This window comes from Mycteria americana, chromosome 1 (genome assembly GCF_035582795.1).
Source record: "Mycteria americana isolate JAX WOST 10 ecotype Jacksonville Zoo and Gardens chromosome 1, USCA_MyAme_1.0, whole genome shotgun sequence".
In the NCBI taxonomy this organism is placed as follows: Eukaryota; Metazoa; Chordata; class Aves; order Ciconiiformes; family Ciconiidae; genus Mycteria; species Mycteria americana.
In genome coordinates, this window is record NC_134365.1 from 151,286,311 (window position 1) to 151,311,079 (window position 24,769).

Consider the following 24,769-nt stretch of genomic DNA (forward strand, 5'->3'; position numbering starts at 1 on the left):
TTGCAAAGCTTTAATTTTTTCCTGAATGCTAAAATTAAAATACAGTAATGCATGTTGCTACCCTTGAGCATTGCTTCTGAGGAAGAATTGTCACGGGGAAATGAGAAGTGCGGGGTTAGGAATGAGAATTAGAAGGAAGCAGTGGTTACTGGGGTGGGGGGGTTGTTTTTGCTAAAACAAATAATGCACCATTAAATTAAATACATTTATAAAAAAAAAAAAAAAGAGGCATTTGTGCTGAGGCCATCACAGCAAAACACCTGCTTGTGGCCCTGTTGGTGAACTTGCTTACCAAGTTCACTGGAATCGCAATTGATGGGAAAGGAGATGGGACAAGCTGTATAAATACTATAAAGTTAATAAATCTTCCTCTGGAAAAGATTGGCTTACTGTTGGCACTTGGTTGTGTTTTTCTGTATCTAACGGGACACAGAACTGGCTGTCTCACTCTCCCAGTACTGCCATTTATTGCTGTGAACGTTGTGATTGTGTCCTTGTAGGCAATGTTGCTGATGAACTGACCAGTAACATGATAGTAGTCCTATCAGAAAAGGTGGCTGGAGGTAGAGTGTCCATCTTTTTCGATTAAATCAAAATTTGATGCAAGAACAGTGGATTGTTAGCAACGAGTCTATATATCGTGCAGAATAATACAATTCCAGCCCAGTTTAAGTGTGCGCTTGTTTACTCTTTTACTTAAATAGAAATTCACCTGATCTAGGAGGTCGTTGATGTAATCCCTCTTTCTCTTCTGTGTCCATCTCTGACAAAGTTAATTGCATTTTTTGTTTTTGTTTTCTGGTTTTGTATTACTCTTATGCCAGTGAATTTGAGTTTTGTTTTTTTTTTTTTTAAAGTAGTTTTAAGATAAGCTAAAGCCTTTTGTTAACTTGGAAGCTAAAATGAATAATTTGGATAGAGTGCAGCAAATCTCATGAGATATTTTCTGTTGTAAATTTGAAACTGGTAGTAAGTATGGAGCTAAATAGTACCAAACAATAAAACAAACCATTGTAAAACTATCAGTTGAAGTAAGTTGTGGAACTCTTCTTGCCTGGAGACTTTATTTTTCTCTTTCTTTCTGTTAGAAGCACCACGGCAGATGAGACCAGAGTTTATTTATCCGAGGAACAATACAATTGAAGTAGAACTTGGTAAGTAGTGACTGTTCAAGAAGTCATTAACATTCAGTAAAACAATTAACCTCCTGGTCTTTCTGAAACAACACGTGAACAGTTCCACTGACTTCAGCAAGACTGGGAGATAGGCACATGGATTGAGGATACCTGGAAAACAGATGACAGAACATGATTCCCGCAAGTAATTTGCAGGGAGAATAACTGTGTGCCTAAGATTGGAGTCTCTTGACCAGCAGTGTCGGGTGGGATGCGCATATATATATATATATATTTATTTATTAATTATTATTATTATTATTGCCATCTGTCCTTTGTACCACTTCTCAGTGTCTATGTCTTGACATATCCTCAGGATCTGTGGAAGTATGGTTACATATATGTAACACGTTAGGGTAGTTAACAGTTGACCAGTTCAGTAGTTTTTCCTCCTCCTGTATGTTTCCTGTCTCCCTTCCCTCTCCACAACCTGGATTTTATTCCTTGTTCTAGGGTATTAAAGGTTTCAGATACTGATCTTTTGTGAAACAGTGAGCTGCTAGTTGATGGATATCCCAGGTATTGTTTATCTTAGAAACTTCTTGAACAAGAGATTCTGCATATAAGGAATAACTTTTTCCCAGTGAGGACAGCCAGGCAGTGCAGCAGGCTCCCCAGAGAAGCTGTGCAGCCTCTGTCCTTGGAGGTTTCGGAACCTGACTGGATGAAGCTCTGAGCAGCCTGGTCTGAACTCAGAGCTGGCCCTGCTTTGAACAGGGAATTGAACTAGAGACCTCCCAAAGTCCCTTCCAACCTCAATTACTCTGTGATTCTATGGGCCAAATATATGGTATGCAAGTCTTTTCCTAAGCAAACCTAAACATGTTTAGATTGCACCATATATTGGACAGAGTTGTGTTCTACTGATGTAGCCCAGAAGAACGAGTTTTGGAGCTGCTTGAACTCTTAACTTTTTTTCCTTGTTTTGCACCAAGGAGAACTGTTTCAAATGAAGTATTTGTTTAAAAAGAGCATTAACTGAGTTTGGAGATGTGTGATTGGCTATTTACTAGAATTTCCTAGTACAGGATCTAAGCTGTCTTGTAATCTTTTGAGGAATGATTATTACCAATTAGGTCATTTGAGAAGCTCTGAGGAAAGGTTGCGGTGGGGCTCTGGCACCATACGGGAGTTGAGGCCAGAGCATTGTGGATTACGCTTATGTACGTCACATTAATGGTAGTCCCACATAACACAGCTACTTTTGCTGCTGCTTCTTCTGACGTTGAGCTTGTAAATACTGTATATATCAGGTGCACTTTTCTCATGTTGAAGCTTCATGCTTCTTTTCACATTATGTGAAACATTTTGTGTGGCCCAAATTCTAACTTTAAGTATATGGTATTAAACTAAAGTGAGCAGCACTGAAATACTGGTGGGTTTTGTGGTTTTGTTTGTTTGTTTGGAGGGGGTGGGTGTGTGTGTTTGTTGCAGTTGTTTTGTTTTGTTTTTTTCTTTTCTTTTTGACCTCACAACTTGAGATCTCATTCTGAAGTTGCCAGGTTCTTCTGAGGATCAGTAGGTTTTGACCAGAATAACGAATGAGCTTTAATAGAAATTATGTTCCTCCAAAGTCCAGAAAGCTTTGTTTTAAACAGTGGGAATATTCAGGATCTGATACAAACAGTGTTATTTTATAGACTTACAGTCCTGCAGTCTTCAGATGGTTATTTAATTCTGTTGGAAATACTCAGAAATGGCTCAGCAGCCTCTTCTTTTCTGGTAATTACATCTTCTCTGGCTTCATTACAATTACATGCCTGAAAAGCTTTATTTGTGCTCTTCCACTAATAAGGAAATTTGCTCACCAGATCTTAGATTGAAATAGGGAGACTTGCCACAGTCATTTTTTTACCTCACACAACCCTAATCTTTATGTGTGAAAACTTTCCTTTTCCTTTGCTATTGTAACTGTGGAAGAAATTAAGTAATATTACAGTGGGACTTCCATGTACTGCATCTCCCACCCATTAAAATATCATGTAAATATCATCCCCAGTTCTGACTGGTAATTAGTTATGAGTTCGCATTTAATTCAGAAAAATTCTTACCAATGCAGCCTCTACTCAGAAGGAGTCTGCTCTGCATAGGCCCTTAAAAGGCTCTTTAATTTACTGAAGGTATCCTTTAGTATTTTCTTAATCCTTGATAGTACTTGCTGAGAAAATGGAGAACAGAGCAATTCTTAGTCCAGGGGCTGCCTGTGACTCTCAGCCTATATTAAGATGTGTTTTGTGACAACTTGTTTAGACTCCTTATTTTAGAATAGCATTTGGTCCATATTTGTTATAGCTTGGACACTGCATTAATTAAAAGTTGCTGATGTATTACTGGATGCCTTAGACCAGCTAAGATGAACAAACCCAGCTTTGATTGCCTTACAGACATTAGGAAAGCAGTCACATATGAGACTAAAAGGAGACACAAAGCCTTCACCCACACAGTCGGTTTCTTGTGGCTGCTGAATAACTACAAATGATTCCCTACTACAGGGGGACCCTTTAAAGGAAGTTGGTGAAGTTTTTTGTTGTGTTTTTGTTTGTTTGTTTGTTTTTTAAAAAAGACACTGCACTTCTGTACTGGGTTTGCATGGCAAGGTTTTGGTAGCAGGGGGGCTAGAGGGGTGGCTTCTGTGAGAAGCTGCTAGAAGCTTCCCTTATGTCTGATAGAGCCAGTGCCAGCCGGCTCCAAGACGGACCTGCCGCTGGCCGAGGCTGATCCCATCAGTGACTGTGGTAGCGCCTCTGGGATAACGTATTTAAGAAAGGGGAAAAGGTGCCTGCGTGACAGCACATGGTTAAGAAGGGGGAAAAAGTGGCTGCATGACAGCAATTGCAGCTGAAGAGAGGAGTGAGACAATGTGAGAGAAACAACTCTGCAGACACCAAGATCAGTGGAGAAGGAGGGGCAGGAGGTGCTCCAGGCACCGGAGCAGAGATTCCCCTGCAGCCCATGGTGAAGACCATGGTGATGCAGGCTGTCCCCCTGCAGCCCATGGAGGTCCACGGTGGAGCAGATATCCACCTGCAGCCCGTGGAGGACCCCATGCTGGAGCAGGTGGATGCCCGAAGGAGGCTGTGACCCCGTGGGAAGCCCGCGCTGGAGCAAGCTCCTGGCAGGACCTGTGGATCCATGGAGAGAAGAGCCCATGCTGGAGCAGGTTTGTTGGCAGGACTTGTGACCCCATGGGGGGCCCATGCTGGAGCAGTCTGTTCCTGAAGGACTGCACCCCGTAGAAGGGACCTGCGCTGGAGCAGTTCATGAAGAACTGCAGCCCGTGGGAAGGACTCACATTGGAGAAGTTCGTGGAGAACTATCTCCCGTGGGAGGGACCCCATGCTGGAGCAGGGGGAGAGTGTGAGGAGTCCTCCCCCTGAGGAGGAAGGAGTGGTAGAGCTGTGTGATGAACTGACCACAGCCCCCATTCCCCGTCCCCCTGGGCTGCTCGGGGGGAGGAGGTGGAGAAAATCAGGAGTAGAGTTAAGCCTGGGAAAGAAGGGGGGTGGGGGAAAGGTGTTTTTAAGATTTGGTTTTATTTCTCATTATCCTACTCTGATTTGATTGGTAATAAATTAATTTTCCCCAAGTCGAGTCTGGTTTGCCCGTTATGGTAATTGGTGAGTGATGTCTCCCTGTCTTTATCTCGACCCACGAGCCTTTCGTATTTTCTCCCCCCTGCCTAACTGAGGAGGGGAGTGATAGAGTGGCTTTGGTGGGTACCTGGCATCCAGCTAGGGTCAACCCACCACACATTCAAAAGTAATATTCTTTGTCTGGTACCTTTAATGGGATGCTGGAAAAAAACCCTTTGCTCCTGTTAAATGCCTGCCTGTGGGGCAGAACCTGGAAAAACCTGTATTTTTGAATGAGAAATGGCAGGAGAAGGTTGTGCAGAAACTTAACAGTACATTCATGAATGTATAGAAATTGAGGGCATGGAACACTTAAGGGGTTTTCTTCCTTTTGAAGAGCTGTGCAATGCACTGAACCACATCTTTAGAAAAAAATCATTATTATGGTGGAAGGACAGGAGGGAAGAGTTTGGGGAGCGTCTGTGATTTCTATGTGAACTCTTGTTCAAGTAACTGCTTTGCATGTGAGCTAAAGGTTTATTCCATACTTTATTGATAGAGACTATCCCTTGGTGGAAGCACCTAGATCTGATGTGGTTCTAGGAAATGAAATGCTGAGATCTTTACATAGGTGAACTGAGAGCCCACCTTCTCCTATCAAATCATAACTTCCATGGGTAAAAAACAGAAGGAAAGGACTCCAAGAAAGCTGCTTACATTCCTGTAAATGGAGCCCTCTGAGGTACACTGGCAATAAATAAACGCTGCAACTTGGCTTGCTTTCTTAATACTGAGGCATTCTGTAGGGTCTGGAGTGTTGGTCGCAAAGGAGCTGAGTGACAGGTGAGCTTGCTCTGGAAGCAGAGTGTGAAGGTATTCAGAAGCCATCCCAGTGGACAGTGTTGGCCAAAAGACTCTGATCTGGAGTAAAGATATGCGTGGTCACTAAGAATGGGATTCAGCTCCAGGGTGTAGTTGTCTACACATGGGTATCTGCATATGAGCTAGGGGCCGTAATTCATACTATTATCAACAGGGGCTCAATTCAGTTGCCTACACATAGATGTCTAGTGCTGTTTTGAGTGGTCTGGCTACTCTAGCAGTGCAGGTTTCTTGAAGATTTTCTGGAGTCCTATCTGCCAGCTCTACATGGATGCCTTGGATGCTGGAGAGCATCTCAGGTGTCACCATACTGTGTACATGCAACTGATTTGAGCCATGAGATCTTTCAGTGGAGTCAGTGGAGTCTGGAGAGCCATACAGTTGATAAAAGGTCCAGGTGTCTAATGTGAGTGGACTCCAGCAGAGCTGAACTCTTGTTACTAGCTTAGACATCTAGCTCACATGTAGACATGAACATTTAGACACCTACATTTAGGGTGGAATTTATATCCAGATCGGATACACCCAAGTGCAGATTACAAATGGATGAGTTTTAAGGACTCTGCTTTTCATAAGGTAAGTGGGTTTTTTGATATCCCTCCTTTTCCCAGCTGTTCCCTAATCACTTGATCCTGCTTCTGTTACAAGACCTTCAATTGCCGTATTTAAATGTTTTTTGTAGGCTCTCATGTAGTTATGGAATGTAATATATCAACTGGCATAAATGGCTTGATTCCATTCTGGCAAGTTAATGGTGAGGATGTTGATAGCTTTGATAGCACCTACAGGGAACAGTTTTATGAGTAAGTATCCTTATACATTGAATTGTAAGTGTGTTTCTAGGTGAAGTAATCTGCAGTAATTTGCAGTGAATTCACCATAAAGTTGACTAGTAGTTAAATGTCAGTAGTCATTGAAAGACTGATTAGAAGTCTGCATCAAGTACATTGTATTCTTATTGCTTGGTTTTAAAAAAAATAAACACTTTATTATAAATAGTGATGTATCTGATACAAATGTAATGAAGCAATCATGTAGGTTTTTATAATGCTGTTGTGAAACATATAATTTTGTAAGGCTTATTTATGTATTTGTTCTTATGCAATCCTTTTTGCTAATAGATTAAAGCCTTAATTAATATGGGAAGGATAGATTGTTCCAAGACAAAAAATCACCCCACTTATTTTTATTCGTGAAGTTGGTCCTTTTCTAAGTATAGATACAGCTGCTAATTCTCAAGAACACAAAGCAGAAGCTCTTGTTGCAGGACATTTAGGGTTTTTTTTTATGTTCAGGAAAATTAAACACAAATTAGGCTGATAAAACCAGCTGTTTCTTTCGAGAGAGCAGGACCTTTCTTACTTAGTGACTGGTCTATGCTGTAGCAGAGTGTGGTTGTACTGTTTGCTTTCTCATTTTATCAATCACTGCTGTTAAATATAACCCTTAAAATGTAGTGGAAAGAAGAAAGAAAAAAAAATCCTCTCGGCTGATCAGGTCACACTCATGCAGAAGCATTGCCGTCTCCACGAAGTGCCATCATCAGTGCAAAATACGGTTAAAGAGTTAGATTGCAGACTGCTTTTAAAATGATCTTTTTCATTCATCTGTGTCTGGCCTCCAGAAGGAATCTTAGTTCTACTTTGTCCCCAAGTTCCTTTAGGGGGAATTATTACTTTCATTATAGATCTGTATACTTGGTTGTTTGCCCATAAATATTAGGACCCCATCTTACGGTCTCGTAAGGCGCAACTAAGTCCATTATTCTTTAGGGCATGAAGTTTCTCAGCTTCACTAGTTAAGACACATGTGCAGCTCTGTGTAGCTATGTTTAAAATTATTATAACTGCAGCTTCTTCTGAAACCAACTTGGTGCTGCTATTAAACACATCTTCCTGAAAAGCATTTAATATATTTAACTTAAAGCAATTCTCTGTTAAGATTTTTGGCTTGCTTAGAAGTGATCTCCATTTCTAATCACTGCCCTGCCTGATAATTTTTCCATGCCAGAGATGGAGATATGCAAAATACATCCTGTGCAAGTTCTAATTAGGATTAATAGTTCAAAGTAAGTTATCCAGTATCAGAGAAATTAATCTAATTGCAATAACAATATTTTATTTCAAAAAAATAGTAGCAATTTCTCGGCAATTAAATTTGTGGAACATTTGCTAGTAGGAAAGCACACTGAAGGCATGGCCAACATTATGGACTTGAGGGCTTACACCTAGGAGGTAACTCTTTCCTCTGCTGGGAGGAAAGTTGAAACTGAGTTGAACAAATCTGAACACGTTGCAAAATGATGAGGTTTGTATTGGCATTCCATGACAGAAGTTGCTGGCAATTGTATATGTAATAGAAACTGGTTCTTCAGGGTGTTCTGCAAAATGAGTTTTCCTCCTTAAGTACATACGGTCATGTCACTTTGGTATCTAGGGTAGGATGCCAGTTTGTAGGTACCTTTGTACTGCGGTCCCTCCCACCTTATACTTGTAAACCTACCTTAGAGCAGGATGGTATTTAGCAGGATAGCATATTATATCTCCAAGCCTCTTGTGACAATAGATATCAGACATAAAGGCAGTATCACCATGTTTGTTGTCATTTGACACCAGGGTCACCCAGCTTTTGTGAATTTTCTTCATCATTATTTCCCAAGTTGGTTGGCGCCATTGACTGTGGACAATGTGGGCTCGGGGAGTCTGTTAGTATGCTTAGAAAGGCCTCTGCTTCATCATCAGTATAAACAATCCTGGAAGATGATTTTTCTCTTGACACTCTTATTATTATTACTGGTTTGAATAGTCTTTAATTCACAGGATCATTTAGGTTGGAAGGGGCCTCTTGAGATTGTCTAGTCCAACCCTCCTGCTCAAGCAGGGTCAGATAGAGCAGGTTGCTCAGGGCTATGTCCAGTTGAGTTTTGAGTATCTCCACAGGTGGAGACTTCACAACTTCTCTGGGCAACCTGTTCCAGCGTTTGACAACCCTGACAGTAAAAAAGTGTTCAGATGGAATTTCAGATGGGGAAGTGTTACAAGTTGTGCTCATTGCCTCTTGTCCTGTCAGTGGGCACTACTGAAAGGAGCCTGGCTCCCTCTTCTCCCCTCCCTCCCGTCAGGTTTTTACACACCCTGATAAGATCCAACTCCCTCCCTGCCCCCGAGCCTTCTCTTCTCCAGGCTGAACAGTCCATGCTCTCTCATATGACAGATGCTCCACTCCCTTAATCATTTCCACGGCCCTGCCCTGGACTTCCTCCAGTAAATTCATACATCTCTTGTACTGGGGAGCCCAGAATTGGTCCCACTACTCCAGGTGTGACCTCACCAGTGCTGAGCAGAGGGGAAGGATCATCTCCCCCAACCTGCTGGCAGCACTCTCCTTAATGCAGTCCAGGATGCTTGGGGACTGGTTATTCCTCCTCAGGTGCAGGATTTGCATTTTGCTTTGGCCTTCATGAGGTTCCATGACAGCCCATTTCTCCAGCCTGTCAAAGTTTCTCTGGATGGCAGCATGACCTTCTGGTGTATCAGCCATCCCTTTGAGTTTTGTATCATCTGCAAAACTGCTAATGGTGCACTCTGTCCCACCCAGCAAAAAAAAAAACAATGACCCAATGTGTATGGACAATGCCAAGTCACCTCTGGTCGTGAAGCTCTTTGTTACAGGCATGATATTTACTGTGCTTCACTGGCTTCTTAGGTTTATAGAGGTAAAAAAACGAATGTTCTTGTATTTGTGGATAGATGAATCTATCCCATATTAAGCACTGATATTTCAGTTTCTCTACAGATGTTTCCTTTTTACCTTTTTTTAATGACAGAGAGGGGATGCCTCATGGACTTGCTATATCTGGAACAAAATTTAACATTTCAAAAGTGAAAGTAAAGGATTATGCTCATAAATTTTTCTGTCACTTCATATATGGTTCTCAACAATTTACAGCCTACATCAAATTGGAACACCCAGGTAAGAGGTCTCATGTTGATAAAATAGTGATCAATGATGCTTACTTGTCGGTTATTTTGACAACACCCTACTTAGAGCTAAACTGCGTGATGTACTGTTGTGCAAAGTGGTCAATGCAGCTCAACGCCTTTCTTTATGAATATTTTGTTGTATTCTTAGCAAAGTTAAAGAAAATAGTACTTTTAATTTGCTTTGTCTTCTCTCATTCAGTGTTTTTAGGAAACATTAATGAAAGACTCCAATTTATTTGAAGCAAGTATGAGACCTCAGTGGAATACTGTGCTTCATTTTACACACTTGTACTTAAAGAAGCATGTGGCTCAGAGGAGATTGTGTGTCTAGAAGAGCAGTGAAATTGGCCCATTCTCTAAAAGAGTGGGGGGAAGACATAACTAAATGTGGAACAGACTATCAAAAGGACATAAATGTATACGTGGACCTGGTTGTCCTATCCTTCAGTAACAAATAATGGGCTCAGATTGCGAGGAGAAAGAAGAAAAAAACCCCTATTTATATAGTAGGAGAAACTATAACAGTGATGATAGTGAAGGAATGAAATAGCTTGCTTGGAAAGGTTATGAACTTCCCATTACTGATGCGTGTGCTGTGTTATCACCTTCTAGATAGGCTCATGCATATTGATTGGGAGCATCCTGCCACTTGTTGGAGACCCCAGTCTTGTGCTCAGAGACAGGGATAAGTTTGACCTATTGCTGGCTAGCGTGAAATTTTCTTTTTAGTAGATGAACTTAAAAGTAAGGTGAACTTTAAAAACTCAAATGCAAGGCTGAAGAAATTAATTATTTTTATTTAAAAAAAAATACACAGAAAAGCATATCACCAGATAAGTGCCCTTTTTAAAACTTTTTTAATTTTTTTTTTTTATTTAGCTGCAGAAGAGCCTCTGGTCTGTTGAGCTTGTATTGAGCTGGCTTTGTCAACTGTGAGCCAATCCTTTGACAAATGTTACTCTCACTTACCTTTAACTGGCCACATCGTAAACAAATAATTGACTGCAAGTGGATCTGAGCTCTAGCATGTTATGTAACTATAGGTTCTTCATAAAGATTGTCAGGGTAGGATTTCTGAGGTTAAATCCTCAGATTTAACCTCAGGTTTAATATGCATGAACTAAAAAACGCAGTTTGTGGAGGGTGTTTTTTTTGTTTTAAGGACAGCAAATCTATTAAGGACAGTAAATTAGTAGATTCAATGACAGATCTTCCAAGAGGCTAGAGACAATGGAAAGCTGGTTGGTCTGGGGAGAATAGCATGGTCAGGAAATCACTTCCCCACCTCTGACTTTCTTGCTTTCTGACTGATAAAATTTTGTACAAGAATTCTCACTTTACTGCTGCACTGGGATATACGTCAATATTTTGGTGTTTCAGCTGAAGAGTAGCCTCATTTGTCACATTGCTAAGGTATCTTTTCTCCGAAAGGTAAAAGCAGGCTTGTTAAATAACAATATTTGGAGAAAGCATACATGAAAGTCCTATTCATTCTTTTTTTTTTTTTTAATATTTTAATGACTAAACAATTTTGAACATCTCTTATCTTTCTCTGGTTCTAGTGTATAACTATGTTTTGTTTGTTTTCTCTCTTCTTATTCCACTCTACTGCAGCTCGGAACATTCAGGGCTACTTAATTGGAGGAGGAGTTTCTTTGATATTTTTAGTATTTTTTACTCTCTTTATCTACAAGATCTTCAAAATTGATATTGTGCTTTGGTATCGGGACTCCTGCCATCCTTTCCTGGGTAAAAAAGGTACGTTTGTGTAACAGTGCTGTGTGTTGTAATGAGCTTACACCTTCCCTTGCAAAGCAATGAGTTAACATCATCGAGTATGATTGGTCTTCCTTGGGATTTTTGCAAGGATAACATGTTTTTAGGATGTTTAGAATTAGTGCAGATAACAAAAGCATCTACAGGGCAAAAATAGGCAACTTTCCAGGAATCCAGTACTATAATTCCTTTCCCTGAAGACCCACTTCAGTGGTTTGAATGCTGTTCTGACAGCAGTTGTTCAGATTTCTTTTAAGTACTGTTCTTACAGAAAGCAGTAATACAGTGGAATTGTTGGGTGCTTTTTATTTTCCATAGACAAACGAGGACAAATTTCACTTTCTTTTGTTTTCTATTTGAAGGCAGTTCTGATTATTTTACTTTTTGTAAATTCCTGGCACTCCGAAAAATGTTGCTGGGGTGCTGTCTATGAGAGTATGCTGAAGTATGGGTCATTTCCAAAGATCTGAGAGGAGGTACATGGCTAGAAATAGTAAATACCTTCTAGAGGTATTAGAGGTATTCTGTTAGATTTCTTTGAAGTCTTTTAAATTAGGTCTTTTTGAAAAGTTTGTTCCAAAATATCTAATACAATTCAGACCTTGAAATTTGCCAAATATTTTGTTTTTTCATGTCTAAGTGGTTGCTGTGTTTTGAAACTCCAGGTTACAAAAATGACCTATGAGTTATATGGCAGCTGGAATTCTAAATATTCAGTTGTACTGCTGGAACTGCTATTTTCCAGATAATTCAGTGATAACATTTTTCTTATTTAGAGTTCAAAAAAGAATATTCAAACCTACTTAATTTTGCAGGTCTCTTGCCTATTCAGATCCAGCATACTGAACTCTAGAAGGCCTGATTCTACAAATAATCAGGCTTAGTATAATTATACATGCTTAGGTAATAGCAGGATTAGGACCTAAAACAATGATTCAAGTGGGGAAAAAACAGAGTTTAGAGGTTTTTTGTTTGTTTGCTTGCTTTTGTCTTTAGAATCCATTTTTATATTATTTCTACTGCTCACTCTTTAGTTTCAGATGGGAAGATCTATGATGCTTACGTTCTATATCCAAAGAACAGAGAGACCTGCTTGTATTCATCAGATATTTTTGCTCTGAAGATACTGCCAGAGGTTTTAGAAAGACAGTGTGGATATAACCTCTTCATATTTGGGAGGGATGATTTACCAGGAGAAGGTAAGCTATCTGAAGACAAATTACACTCAAGTTTTCTCATTGGCAGCTGCAAATACAACTCAGAAACAGGCAGTCAGTCAGATGTGATTCTAAATATCTCCCACCATTGAATGAGCGATGATTTTCTTTTTCTCTCTGATAGAGAATGAGAAATACAGCACTGGGTGCTCCCATGAAGTCTGTTTGTCTCGGCCTTTCCCTTGTCATTATTTAGCTCTTCCAGGTATTTTCAGTGTCTGGCTAGCCTAGACATCTGGAGATGGAAGGATGCTGAGGGGAAGAGGAGTTGATATTGTGGTTATGAATGATGACTAATGGCAGGAAACATGGCAAAGTAGGTCTCGTGAGTGGTGTGAAAAGAGCTGGTTGCTTTGAGGTGCCATTTGACAGGCTGACCTCTCTACTGTTTCATTTTTATTTGCTCTTGAGAATTGCTGTCAAACCAGTGGGATGCAATAAAGGCTGTAATGGATGCTTAGACAGTGCAGGTGGGGAAAAAAAAGAATACAAAGCAACACTAAGTTGTCAGGAGCAATCAGCTGTATCAAAGACTACTTGTCCCTAGTGAAAGTTCTTACAAAGCATTGCCTTCCTTGCAACGCTTTAAAATCCTTGTGGAGGTTTCCTCTGTGTGCATATGCACATCAAACTTAAATTTCTAGCATCAGACACTGAAAATTGCAAAGTCTGTCCCACTGACTGCTTATGTGAGGTAAAATTATGAAAGTCTTCTGAATCCTTCCTAGTCTTATGACTTTAAAAAGATAATACTGAAACTGAATAAATTTTCAGAGTAGGCCTTAAATAGAAGTTTTTGTTGGAAAAAAAAATTGGGTGTGAACAAACCTACATGAGGTGGTTCATGACTTTTTTACATCTGAAGGCTTTTGGTAGTGGTTTGAGAAGGCAGGCTTCCCTGAGAAGTAGAATCTAAAGTGCTGCTTTATTTTTCCAGCTTGAAAAAATGTCTGTTCTCAGGGTTAACCCGTATGGTTTTTGTGTGGTATTTACCATATTTTGCTGTTTTAGAATTAATTGTCTGGAATGCCATTGAAGGGAGGATTCTTTGCTTTCTCTTCCACTTACATGTAACAAAAAGCAGTTAAGCATATCAGAACAAGCCATTTAAGGAAAAAGTTCATAGTTTTTTCTAGGCCTATGGTTTTGGAACTTGCTTTTTTGCAGTTGCACCTATGATGGTAATAAAAGGGCATTAGCAAGATTAGTAGATAGTTGGTAGCTCTTCTCTGTTTATGCAAAACAAGAATAGACATGCAGTCTGATGGGGTCAGATTGTATTGCGTTGGCCAAATCTCTTCTTGTTGGCTAATCCAGTGTAACTGCTTGCATGCTCTTATCCTGTCCCTATTTGTGAGGTAAAGTGTGTTGGCTCAAATATCAAACAGTGAATGAACCAGCTGCAACATGTTGATAACAAAAAATAGAAACACACAGCCTTAATTTTGCACAACCTTTTTCTCTACAGCTGTGATCAGCGTTGCTGATGAAAAAATCCATCAAAGTAGAAGAGTGATAATTGTTTTAGTACCAGAACCCTCCTGTTACAGTATTCTAGAAGATGTGTCTGAAAAGCAGCTAGCCATGTATAATGCTCTTATCCAAGATGGCATTAAAGTAATTCTCATCGAACTTGAAAAAATACAAGACTATGCAACCATGCCAGAATCCATCAAATACATTAAGCAAAAGCATGGGGCTATTCGGTGGAAAGGGGACTTCTCGGAAAGGTCTCACTCAGCAAGTACCAGATTCTGGAAGAAAGTGCGCTACCACATGCCATCCAGAAAAAAAAGATCTTCATCAGGATTGCATTTGTTACCAAAAGACTTTAATTCTCCTTAAATAACAAAAGAAAAATGACACTTAATGACCAATTCAGTTCATGTAGTTGGTGATGGATTGATTGAAGGTCACATGTATCTGGTGCAGACAATCTTATCCAAATTTTCTGGATTGAAGGTACTGCAACTTTGTCTACAGATGTGAATCATTTTTTCTGCTGGCTGGATCAACGGAACGCCTTGAAATGTTGTCAGTAGCACAGTGATGACATGGAAACCACGTAGGAAGTACATCAGGACTTTTCCAGGAATTGCACTGTGATTTGATGGAATTCTTTTGGTATTAAAAATGGAAGGCGAAAAAAAGCTATCAAAAAACCCAGAAAACTTGTTTTTTGCAATTAAAGGTTGAATATGAAGGGAACTATAATTATTATGTAATAGGCATGACTGATGCCAGTAAATGTTTTTGTTTCAATTTTTTTAATGAAATGACACAAAACTTTTCTTTGTTACAAGTTCATTATTTGCCTTGTTCAGTTTGCTGAAAGATAAATCCCTCTGTTACTGCATCAGTGTGTTATCGTCCAAGAGAAAAGGTAAGAGACAATCCTAGCCCCCCAAAAGTGCTATTGAACCTGACAAAGCATACATGCTCTTCCCTGATCGTTTTTACATTTAAAAAAACCTACCATTTTTAGTCACTGATCACATGCAGACATAGTAAAAATATCATTGTAATGCTGTAGTGAGTCAAAAAAATTAATCTCCAGAGGATTTTTTTTTTCCAGTTAAGTGGCTTAATATATTCTTATTTTACCCAAGTGGAACAATTAGCTAATGACACAGACTGTCTCATGGGGAGTACAGGATGGTTGGCTTCATCCGCCTTACCTTAAGGACCAGATCAAGGGGCTTCAGGGCACCCACTTCTTGTGGGTTGCTGTTGCTGAAGGAGAGCAGGTCTTTGCTCCTGTTCCCAGCCAGGGTGCTGGCTCTAGCATTTGTCAGCTCTGAAAGCTGAAGCTGGCTGAACAGACTAATGTCGCAGAAATCGTTTTGTTCCTTGGGGTAGTTTTCTCCCAGATTAGTGAGTTTACCTGGTTCCTGGAGGGTTCAGAGTACAATGGGAGAAGAAAAGAGGTGGTGGAACCATGCTTTTTGGCAGATGTGTTTCGAAAATAGAGCTAAAATAGCACTGTTGCCCAGTACTCCTTAAAGTGAGAGAGAGGGATGCCCTGTGTTACCCTCTGCAGCTGCTTGCTTTTCCCTTTCCCTCTGCTCTGGTGATGTGAGGAATCTGAGGTGACTGTGTACTGAATTCGGCTGGGGCTGGATGAATTGGGGCTGGAGTTGCAGCTTCCAAACAGCTGTTTGGGAAAGGAAGTTGTTAAAACTTACTGTGCATGTTGAATCCTTTTTCTTTTTTTTTTTTTTTTTTTTTTTTTTTACAATATTATGCATGCCACAATTGTTAACTCTGAAGTTATGTTTGACTTATTTGGAGGCCATGATGTAGTTTGTAATGATCAATTGTTTTTTTGAGAGGGGAGGGAATTGATTTGATTGAATTGATTTGATTGATTTTTAAAAATTTTCAAATCTGTTTAATGCCATGTTTATAGCTATGAATTTTACAGGAGCAGGAGACGTGAGAGCCAAATTGCCTGTGCTTTTCAGTTTGTCCTTGACAGTTATATTTTTAAGTTATGAGATCTAGTTGTATATGGAAGCTTCAGGATTTGACTGTTACTGCCTTTAACTAACTAGTGCTTGCAACTCTGAATTCTTATGTGTGTCCTATCAGCTTCTCTCTTGCACCACCTTTTGCTCTCCTCCCATTCAAACTCCAGCCTATCTTTTCCCATGGAGCTCCCTTATCTTGGAACAAGCAACTTAACTATTGTGTCAAAATCCGTCACTTTCCAAGCTGTCCTTGAAGGCTGTTGCTAATACAGTATTAGGCAGAAATTTTCCCTTTGAGTTGGTCCTTTGATATCTCCACTTTTTAAGCTGAAAAAAACTTATGTTCTTCATCCTTCAGAATTTGTCTCCTCGTGTTGACACTGCAGTGTTGGCTTTTTCTTCTTTCATGGCTCAAGCATTTATCATCTTATGCCTCCATCCTCAACCAAACAAAACTGATAGCATGAGGTGTTGTCCCACGGAAGAACTGCCCAGTGAATGTGGGATGGTGTGACCCTTGTGTTCTGCCTGATAAGTGACAAAACCAGTGGAAGTAGGTTCCTCTCCCACCTAAAGTGCTTTAGTTACCTCGGTGTATGCTGGAAACTTGAAACTATGCTTCTGAGAGACAGTGCCTTCTGAGCTTTGTGAGTTGAGTGTGTGTTTGGCCAGAATGGAATAAGAATCTCTTCATTTCAGGATAGGAGGGAAAAAAGTGCATTTGAAACATCAGACTATTTCAAACTGTCATGGTACCTGGAGTGTTTTACTGATGAATGTCATGTATGTATAGACCAATGCACATGCTTATATTCTGTTCTCATTCTGTGTTTTAGTCAAGACAGAAGTGTCAAGGGAGGATCAGTTCTGGTCAGGAAGTGCCACGTTCACTTAGCTGTTGCACACAGTCTGCTTTTAAATATGGTGTGTGTTCAGTGACAGCCTGTTGTAGGGTAAAAGAGCCTTGAGATCTGTCTGAGCAAGGCTAATTGTTACGGTTGACATTGACAGAAGAATTTCGTAGGACAGAAGCTGTAAAGTTTGGCTACAGAACTCTTCTGTGAAGATGCCCATATCAAATGTGAAGACTAGACACTGGAAGTATGGTATTTGTACTCTGAGGACTAGGGTGTAATACTGACTTTGCACTTCCACCTTGACAGCTCGCAGTATGCAGGCCAGCCAACAGAGTTCCAGTGACCTCAGGCCTCCTGAATTATTTTGCTGACTGGAAGAGATTGAATGAAAAACTGCTACTTGTTATCCCTACCTCTAGGGATAGGAAAGTTATTTTACTGAGCCAAAATACTGTTTTTTAAAAAATACTCGTTCCTTTTGATATATTTATACAAATGATGCTAAAGTTTTTATGTGTGTTATGTAAAGGAACCTTGAAGAAAGGTCCATTTTTTAATTCAATAAAGGCACTACATATGTTTTTTCTTACAGCACTGCTGTCTTTTTTCCTCATTCCTCCACTAAAGCATGCTGAGAATGAACAACGGCAAGCAGCAGTCTTGACTTGAAGTGTCTTAAACAAGACTGCTATATTAGATCTTCATTCAGGCTGCTGTGGCGGGGGGGAAAGGGTCTCATTAACCATTGTGCTAATTCGGTCTTGGCACAACATTAGCACTAACCGCCTCGCCCTGCCTGGGCAAATGGGAGCTGTGAGCTTGGCTCTGCTCTGTCCTGTACTCTCCTTGCAGTGAGGTGAAGCTAGAGCAGCCCCAAGGCTGCTGCCCTCGCTCTGTGGGACCAGCACAGTCCCCAGCGGTGCCCCACTGAGCAACCTTCTGCTGCAGCTCCTCAAGAGCTGGGGGAAATGCAGGAGACCTCAAATAGAGGAAATATGAAGGGCTTCTCAGCAGTAGCGGAGAGGAGCCTTCTCTGCTTGTCTCCCTGGGCAAGCCCTGACTCTCTAATCGGCTCCAGGAAAGCCAGAGCCTTGGCAGTGGGGCTGTAGGGGCTGGTCTCGCGCGAGACCTCACGTTGATTTCAGAGAGGCTAATGTGCTTAGTGTAGGGTTTACAGAATCATTTGAAATCCTAATAGGTAAAAGGAGCTTATAAAAAGTAGGAGTTTTAAATTTGGTCTATAGTTTTTGCATTCTAATTTTTTTGAGCTTCTTGAAAGCTGTTACTGAATACCATTTCTGACCCTTTTTCTAGTACAAGTAACGCCAGCTCTGTTTACTTGCTAGTTTAATCCTGGGCTTGTTTTTTCATGCAAGATAGATAAGCAGGTAAGAAAGCCATTAGAGGAGTTCTTCTGAAATGAGTTTTTATATACCTACTCTCACGGTAGTTTTTTTCAGAATCAAATAACTTTTGTTAACTTCTGTAATAACCAGCAGCAGTAAGTAGAATTCTATATTTAGACTGTATCAGCATTTTCATGTGAAGTATTTTCAAGACCTGTATTGATAATGCTTTTGCTTTTTTTCAGGCCTAATCTATACTATACATCTGTCTAAAACCCAGGCAAGGGTTCAGGCTGTAAATTAGTGTGTGTTTGAAGGTCCTATGCATTTGTTGCTTCCCCTTAGGAAGAGGATCACTATAAGCATCACTTCCATCCTGACAGCAGCATAGCACAAATTCTTTTTAAACAGGAGGTGGTGGACGATTTGCTTCTGCTAAGGTGCTTTTCATTCCCCACCTCTTCCAAGACACAGCACCTTTGAACTAAGTCTGCTTACTTAGAGATTAAAAGATTGCGGTGGGAAGAGTCAAGTCAGAGAAAATCGCTGTTCCCTGGTAACTGGACTCAGCATGTTTTACTGCGAGAGCTGAAGCCAGCCTGACCAGGTTTCCTGCCTGGACTAGAGGAACAGTAGGAATGTGGCCAGTAGTGTGACAAAGCCCACCCATGTCAGCTTTTCAAGTCTTCTACATTAGTTTAGTCCCATCCTCCTCAAAGCCATTGCAAGCAAAGCTTTCCATTCAGTAAGGAGAATAAAGAAGATCTCCATGTGAGGTGAGTAAAGCTAATGTAGTTCTTGGATGTCATCACTGGTAACGAACTTAAAGGGAAGCAAGTTAACCAAACCCTAAGCCCCTGGATGAAGCAAGAGAAAGAAAGAGGGGTGGAAAAAAAAAAGAACCATTTTGCTTCAGGAGGACATTAAAGCAGACATCCAGAGAATCAGTCTAATTTCTGCATGTAAAATTAACTCAGGAATAGGATGTTAAAAAGAGGTTATGATGCTTATGATGTAAAATTTACAAATTTTGTTTATTGTATTTTGGGTTGTGTGCATTCATTGTTTGAATGTTTGTCTTGCAAGAGTATTAAAGATACTCTTCAGCACCTACATACCTTTTCCTGTAGTTTTCTGCTTGCTCTTTTTAAAATTCTTGTTCAGTTTTGTTCCCATGAACTGGATACTTGCACTCTCTAAAAATATATAGGGAGATGATTAGAACAAGGCACTGCATAATTCATGTTTAGTGTTTGCAGAGAAGGGGCAGTCTCTTCTTACTGATTGTCTATAAACATCAGGGCCCCGAGGCTGCTAATAAGCCTTACTGGCCCTCATCAACCCCACCTTGGGCCCAGGAGCCCCATTCTAGCCCACCCTGCTTCCTTGCTGGGGACACTGGGATGGACCCTGCCTGGGAGGGAGCTGCCAGCCCCCATGGCATCCTGACAGGTAGTGAAGTGTCTCATTGTCAAACGAACTTTAGCCTGGCTTGGTACAGAAGTAGAAGCCAAATACCTGTGCTGAGAGGGAGCCAGTTCAGAGCGCATCCCTGGGAGAAGCTGCTTTGGTTTGTTCTTCCAGGTGCAGGCTAGGGACCCTGTGCAAGTGTCACACAGGAAGGAATGTCTCTTTCCCTCTGATTTGGATTTTGTTCCTAAATGCAAGAAAACAAAACCAACCAACCAAAAAAAAAAATCCAACCCCCCAAAACCAACAAAAGCAGTTCTACCCAAAACTCAAATGGATTTTGTGGTGGTAATTCAGGAATACTTTTGTGTTTCTGTTCCCAAACACTGGTGGAGCCTTCTGTTCTGATTTTAACAAGGTTAATTTTGCTGTGGCTGGTACCTGTCAGAGATGAGCATCTCTAACTGCCTTAAGAATTAAGCTAGCTCTATGGTGAGAGATGTTTGAGCAAAGTTAGGGTTCCAGCAAAGCTTTTTAAATTAAAGGTAATTTTATTTATTTTTATTCCTGGCAAGTTCTCTATTGTTCTCCTGCTTTTTTAGAAAGCCAGGAAGAAGGTGATGACTCTCTTATGAGCATTTAATTGCATACAGGAGGTTTGTGTCCCATTTTGTGAGCATGCAGCTTCCTGGAGATTCCTTGGGAGCTGGAGCTCTCTTAACTCCCAATCTGGCATTTGATAGACTTACATGGTAAGCTTCAAATGAATGTGATGGATGACTAGCAGACTTATCCAAAACACCTTCCAGTCATCAGCAGCCCAGAGAAGATAACCCTGATATAAAGACCATCATTCTACTGATGCCAGGGGTCTGTAGGCTCCGACTGACAGACCAGCAAGGACAAGCAACCTGGCCAGCTTCTCCTTGCCACCCGCCAGCTCGAGTCTTGCACAGGCTCGTGCAGCTTGCACAGTGGCTCTGGCGCATGGATGCGGAGCGGTGCAAAGGAGAGTGCTGCACTACTTCTGCACCTGCCTGCTCTGCAGACTGGTTTCATTGTAGGATTTGGTTTTTCAGTGGGTACAAGTGGTTTGTCCCAACTTATACCTGATCCTGTTTTTCTTCTTTTGTCTGAAGTTTCTTACATGATAGAAAACAAAAAAAAGTAGTGAAACCAGAAAAATGAAGATGTGAGAGGGAGGGGAGGATGGCAGGAATGGTAATTATTCTTTTTTATAACATTGCTTGTCTTGTGTTGGTACATCAGACAGCAGGGAACTTGCTTTTGAATGCAGTGCTACTTCCCTAACCTTGTGCACTGATTTCATTGGAAGACAAGATAGTATTTAGGAAACAAGGATGAAATAATGTAAACATGACACACCAGAATGCTTACTCAATGGTTTTATTTTCATTACATGACAAGCTGTAACAAAATATGTTTAAATGTCTTAGTACTTAAAAATACTGCTAGCTTCTGTTATCACAATGGATTTTATTATGATCAAGTGATACCAACACTGACAAGCTTGAATATTGTGTGTCCTTATCAGTACTGTTTCAGAGATGAGAAAGAATACTTTGCCCATTCACTGATATAGGGTATAAGACATTACTGTGACTGCCCCTACTTAATTTTTAATTGTGGGATTTATTTTGTAATGTTTAGAAGTCGAAACAGGGACAGGAGGGGAAGTGAATAATTGTATGATCTGTTTATAAACAGTAGTGTAACTAAAATATTTTTAATTATTTAAAGGCTTTGTGATTAAATTGAAACTAAAGCCATTTTCTTTTCAGCTTCTGCTTAAGTAGTAAATGCATCCTACTGTAAAAGACAAAGGTGGCGTTTATGTAACAGGGGACTTTGTATATCACACTTTAGTATCTCTGGTTGTTTAGATATGCTCAGTTATTTTCTCTGCCCCTCTTCACTTTCTAAATTACATTTAAAAAGGACACCTTAATTTTATGTACGTATATCCACACAAATGTGGGTGATAAAGCGATACTTCCCTTGGCTAGAATGGCTCTAAGAAGCGAAGGCTGCTCAGTGCATCTGGGGCACATCACTGAGCCCCAGTACCCTTTCCCACATGCCGTGTCTTGATGGACTGCTCTGGCTTCGCAGAGTTTGTAGCAGGCTTGTTGGCACATCTTAGGCAAAAACCAGCAGTTATCTATGATACAGAAAGTGGAAAATAAAGAAAAAAGTTTTCAGAGATGTCTTAATGTGAAAGGAACTATATTGTTACAAGCAAAATTACTTTCTGCATTCTTGAGAAGGAATATTATAGATTTTGAATTAAGTTCTTTATTTGTATTATCTGTCCATGTTTTAATAATTAATTGTTATTGCATTTAGGAATGTAAGCCGCTTAAAGACAAAAGGTTTCTGAGACTGAGAGAGGATCTTGTACTAACTGATAGGACTGTAAAAGGCGTGGAGGGAATTACTTTATGCAAAATCACATATAATTGCTTGGGAAAACAATATAACATTTATGTAAAAGTTATTAGTCGGTCTACTTTTCAGTCTTTTGTGTAACAAAGTGGTGCAATTTATGGATTTTCTATCATTTCTTTATCTAAATCCAGAAGTGGGACATGATGATTATCTGTATTTATGAGGAATGTTGAATTGAAACACCCAAGAAAATGGTTTTCTTCAATTATAGTAATCCTTTCTAAAATATGAAGTTATAATAGAATTATTAACAATCTGTTAATAGTTTTATGTTTTGTGTGTTTAGAAGCATATTCATTTTCAAATTCAGAGCCCAGGAACCCAGCTGTTACCCAGTTATTCTTTATTTGGTGCTTTTGTCAGCAGCTACTCTTTCCTAGTCAAATGATGTTGGTTATGAATGGAGAGTGAAAATTTGATGTGAAAATCGCCAGCCTGGAAGTTAATCAATACTTGTATGTTCTTGGAAGGCGAGCGTGCTGAGGAACAGGCAGGTCACAGTTCGTGGCAGTTCATCAGGTTGTGGAGCATGAACGTGGGTGGTTTGGACACCTTTCTAGCATGACATAGCACCTTCATTGCTTTGGGAACTGGAAGAAATGCAGGTAGAGGCAGCTAAGTCTTCTGGGGACATGCAGAAAGGCAATAAAACCTTTGAGAGCTCTTCCTGGCAATAGCTGTATTACAGGATGTGTTAGCTCTTCAGTGCTATTGAACCTAGGTACATACCACAGCCGTATCCTGACCCCACACCAGGATGTAATGGGGATTCAAACCAGATCTTTGGCTTTCCCTGGAAGAAAAGCCAGTCTGCAGTTAGAAGGGAGTGATGAGCACGCTCTGCCCAGGTGTCCACAGAGCCCCAGTATGCATCCCAGTGACGAACGGTCAGTGCTTCAAGAGGCTGAGAAGCTCCAGTGCAAATACTTAACACTGAGTTAAAGTTGCCAGCCCACGTTTCCTGCTGACCCCAAAGGAATAAGCAGCAAAGACCCACTCTGTCAGCTACCGGTGCTTCATTTTTCAGCGCCTCTTTTCAGGCTCAGCTATTGCTTTATTCACCCGGGAGCCCTGGATGTTGTTCTTTCCCTGAGCAATCTCTGTTCTGCCTGGGCTACGAGCACAAATATAAATATTGTTACAGTTCCAGTGTTGTGGATTTTTTCCCAACAAACCACTGCTATGACTACAAACTTTGACCAATTACTAACATAAACCAGCTGTTTGCAAAAGTCTTCCTTAATGTTACAGAAAGCACATGTTTTCAGTTGGATTATTTACATGTATCTGAAAAAGGCAACGGGGAGTTACAGAAGCCTGCAAGTTGTATCAGTACCATGCTGGTCCTAAAAACAGATGATTATTCAAACAGTAAAGGGTGATGGTAAAGGTGCTTGCTTATTTCTGGCTTAAAACAGAAATAATAGAATGGCAGGAGCTGGGTTGAGATGATGAACTGATGAGCAGATGAGGTACTAACCAGCCAGAAGGCTATTTTTTAGTTTTCTTTTTTTCATTATCTGAATACTTTGAATATTTGTCTGCTACACAGGATAGGTATTTCACAAGAAAGCTTTATTTTCATCTAAAATAATGTTGTTCAGGTATTTCTAGTAACATAACAATGCTTTCTCCTCTTCTTCCCTAGTCCATAACACTTTTGTTAGATCTCTTGGGGATTTTTTTGGTCAATGCTACACTCAAACACAGCAGCCCAAACAAGTAGAAAAATACTAAAGAAAATGGTTATACCAGGTGCAATGAACAAGAATTCAGGTGCAGACCTGCTTTTGTGCAGTTCATCAGTGAAACGGAATGTCACTCTATCAGCTGCTAGTGATATTTCTAGGCTAGTGCTATCCCACTTGTTTTGTAGATATTTTTAGGCTAGTGCTTTTTTTGGGTAGTATTTTGTATTTGTGGCTACTTCTTTTGGTTTATTCTTAGAAACACTCCCCTCACCCCTTTGGGAAGACAATGAGCCTTGCTTCCCCCCCCCCTCCAAAAAAAAAAAAAACCAAACCCCAAACCATATGATTGAAATTAAATTTGGTAATTAATCAACTTATTTCTTCCATCAGTAGCTCATAATAAGTTAAATGTATCTATTTCGGTGATGCACTTGATGCATATATTGTGCTTGTTCATACTTGTTAGTATTAGAAAACCTTTTCCATAGTCTCCCCAAATTCTTGGATTTCCCTTTGTGTTCACAGATGAAAAAGGTTTCTGTGATTATGTATCTTGTGATGTACATACAAAGACAGGGGGTTTGTGTAGGCCTCTTGCACAGCAGAAGTAATTTGTAAGTTTTGCCTCAGTGGCATATTGGGAAACTTGCAGTGAGGAGCATAAGGGGGAAATGCCAGAGAAGAGACACGTCTGATGGGGAACATGCAAAAAGATTTCTGTAGAGGAAAATTAGTACAGCCTGGCATCCTGTAGAAAGAAAATTAACAGAAGATGTGCTCAAACATTTTACCTTTTACTTTCTACTCGTTCTCCTTTAAACAGAGTTTTGCCTTCAGAAGTAGAGATATGCCAACAAATGCATGAAATCTGCTGGATAATTTGCTACCTCTCATGTGGGATGCACTGGGAGGCTACAGTGA

The 24,769-nt window shown here is 40.3% G+C and overlaps 1 protein-coding gene across 12 annotated transcripts in view; it reads left to right on the plus strand.

Moving 5' to 3' along the window:
• LOC142420534 (interleukin-1 receptor type 1-like) overlaps positions 1–17,523 on the plus strand; it is a 28,926-nt gene extending 11,403 nt beyond the window's left edge. For 11 of the 12 annotated variants that reach the window (XM_075524595.1, XM_075524658.1, XM_075524630.1 and 8 more), the window contains 6 exons: positions 1,089–1,154; positions 6,312–6,432; positions 9,456–9,601; positions 11,227–11,370; positions 12,423–12,587; positions 14,074–14,894. In XM_075524595.1, coding sequence (XP_075380710.1) covers positions 1,089–1,154; positions 6,312–6,432; positions 9,456–9,601; positions 11,227–11,370; positions 12,423–12,587; positions 14,074–14,450 — 1,019 coding nt within the window. In that variant the 3' untranslated portion in view covers positions 14,451–14,894. Of the gene's footprint in view, positions 1–1,088; positions 1,155–6,311; positions 6,433–9,455; positions 9,602–11,226; positions 11,371–12,422; positions 12,588–14,073; positions 14,989–17,238 lie in introns of those variants that run through there. The other variant, XR_012778771.1, reaches the window with a different exon arrangement.
• The last annotated feature ends 7,246 nt before the right edge of the window (positions 17,524–24,769 follow it).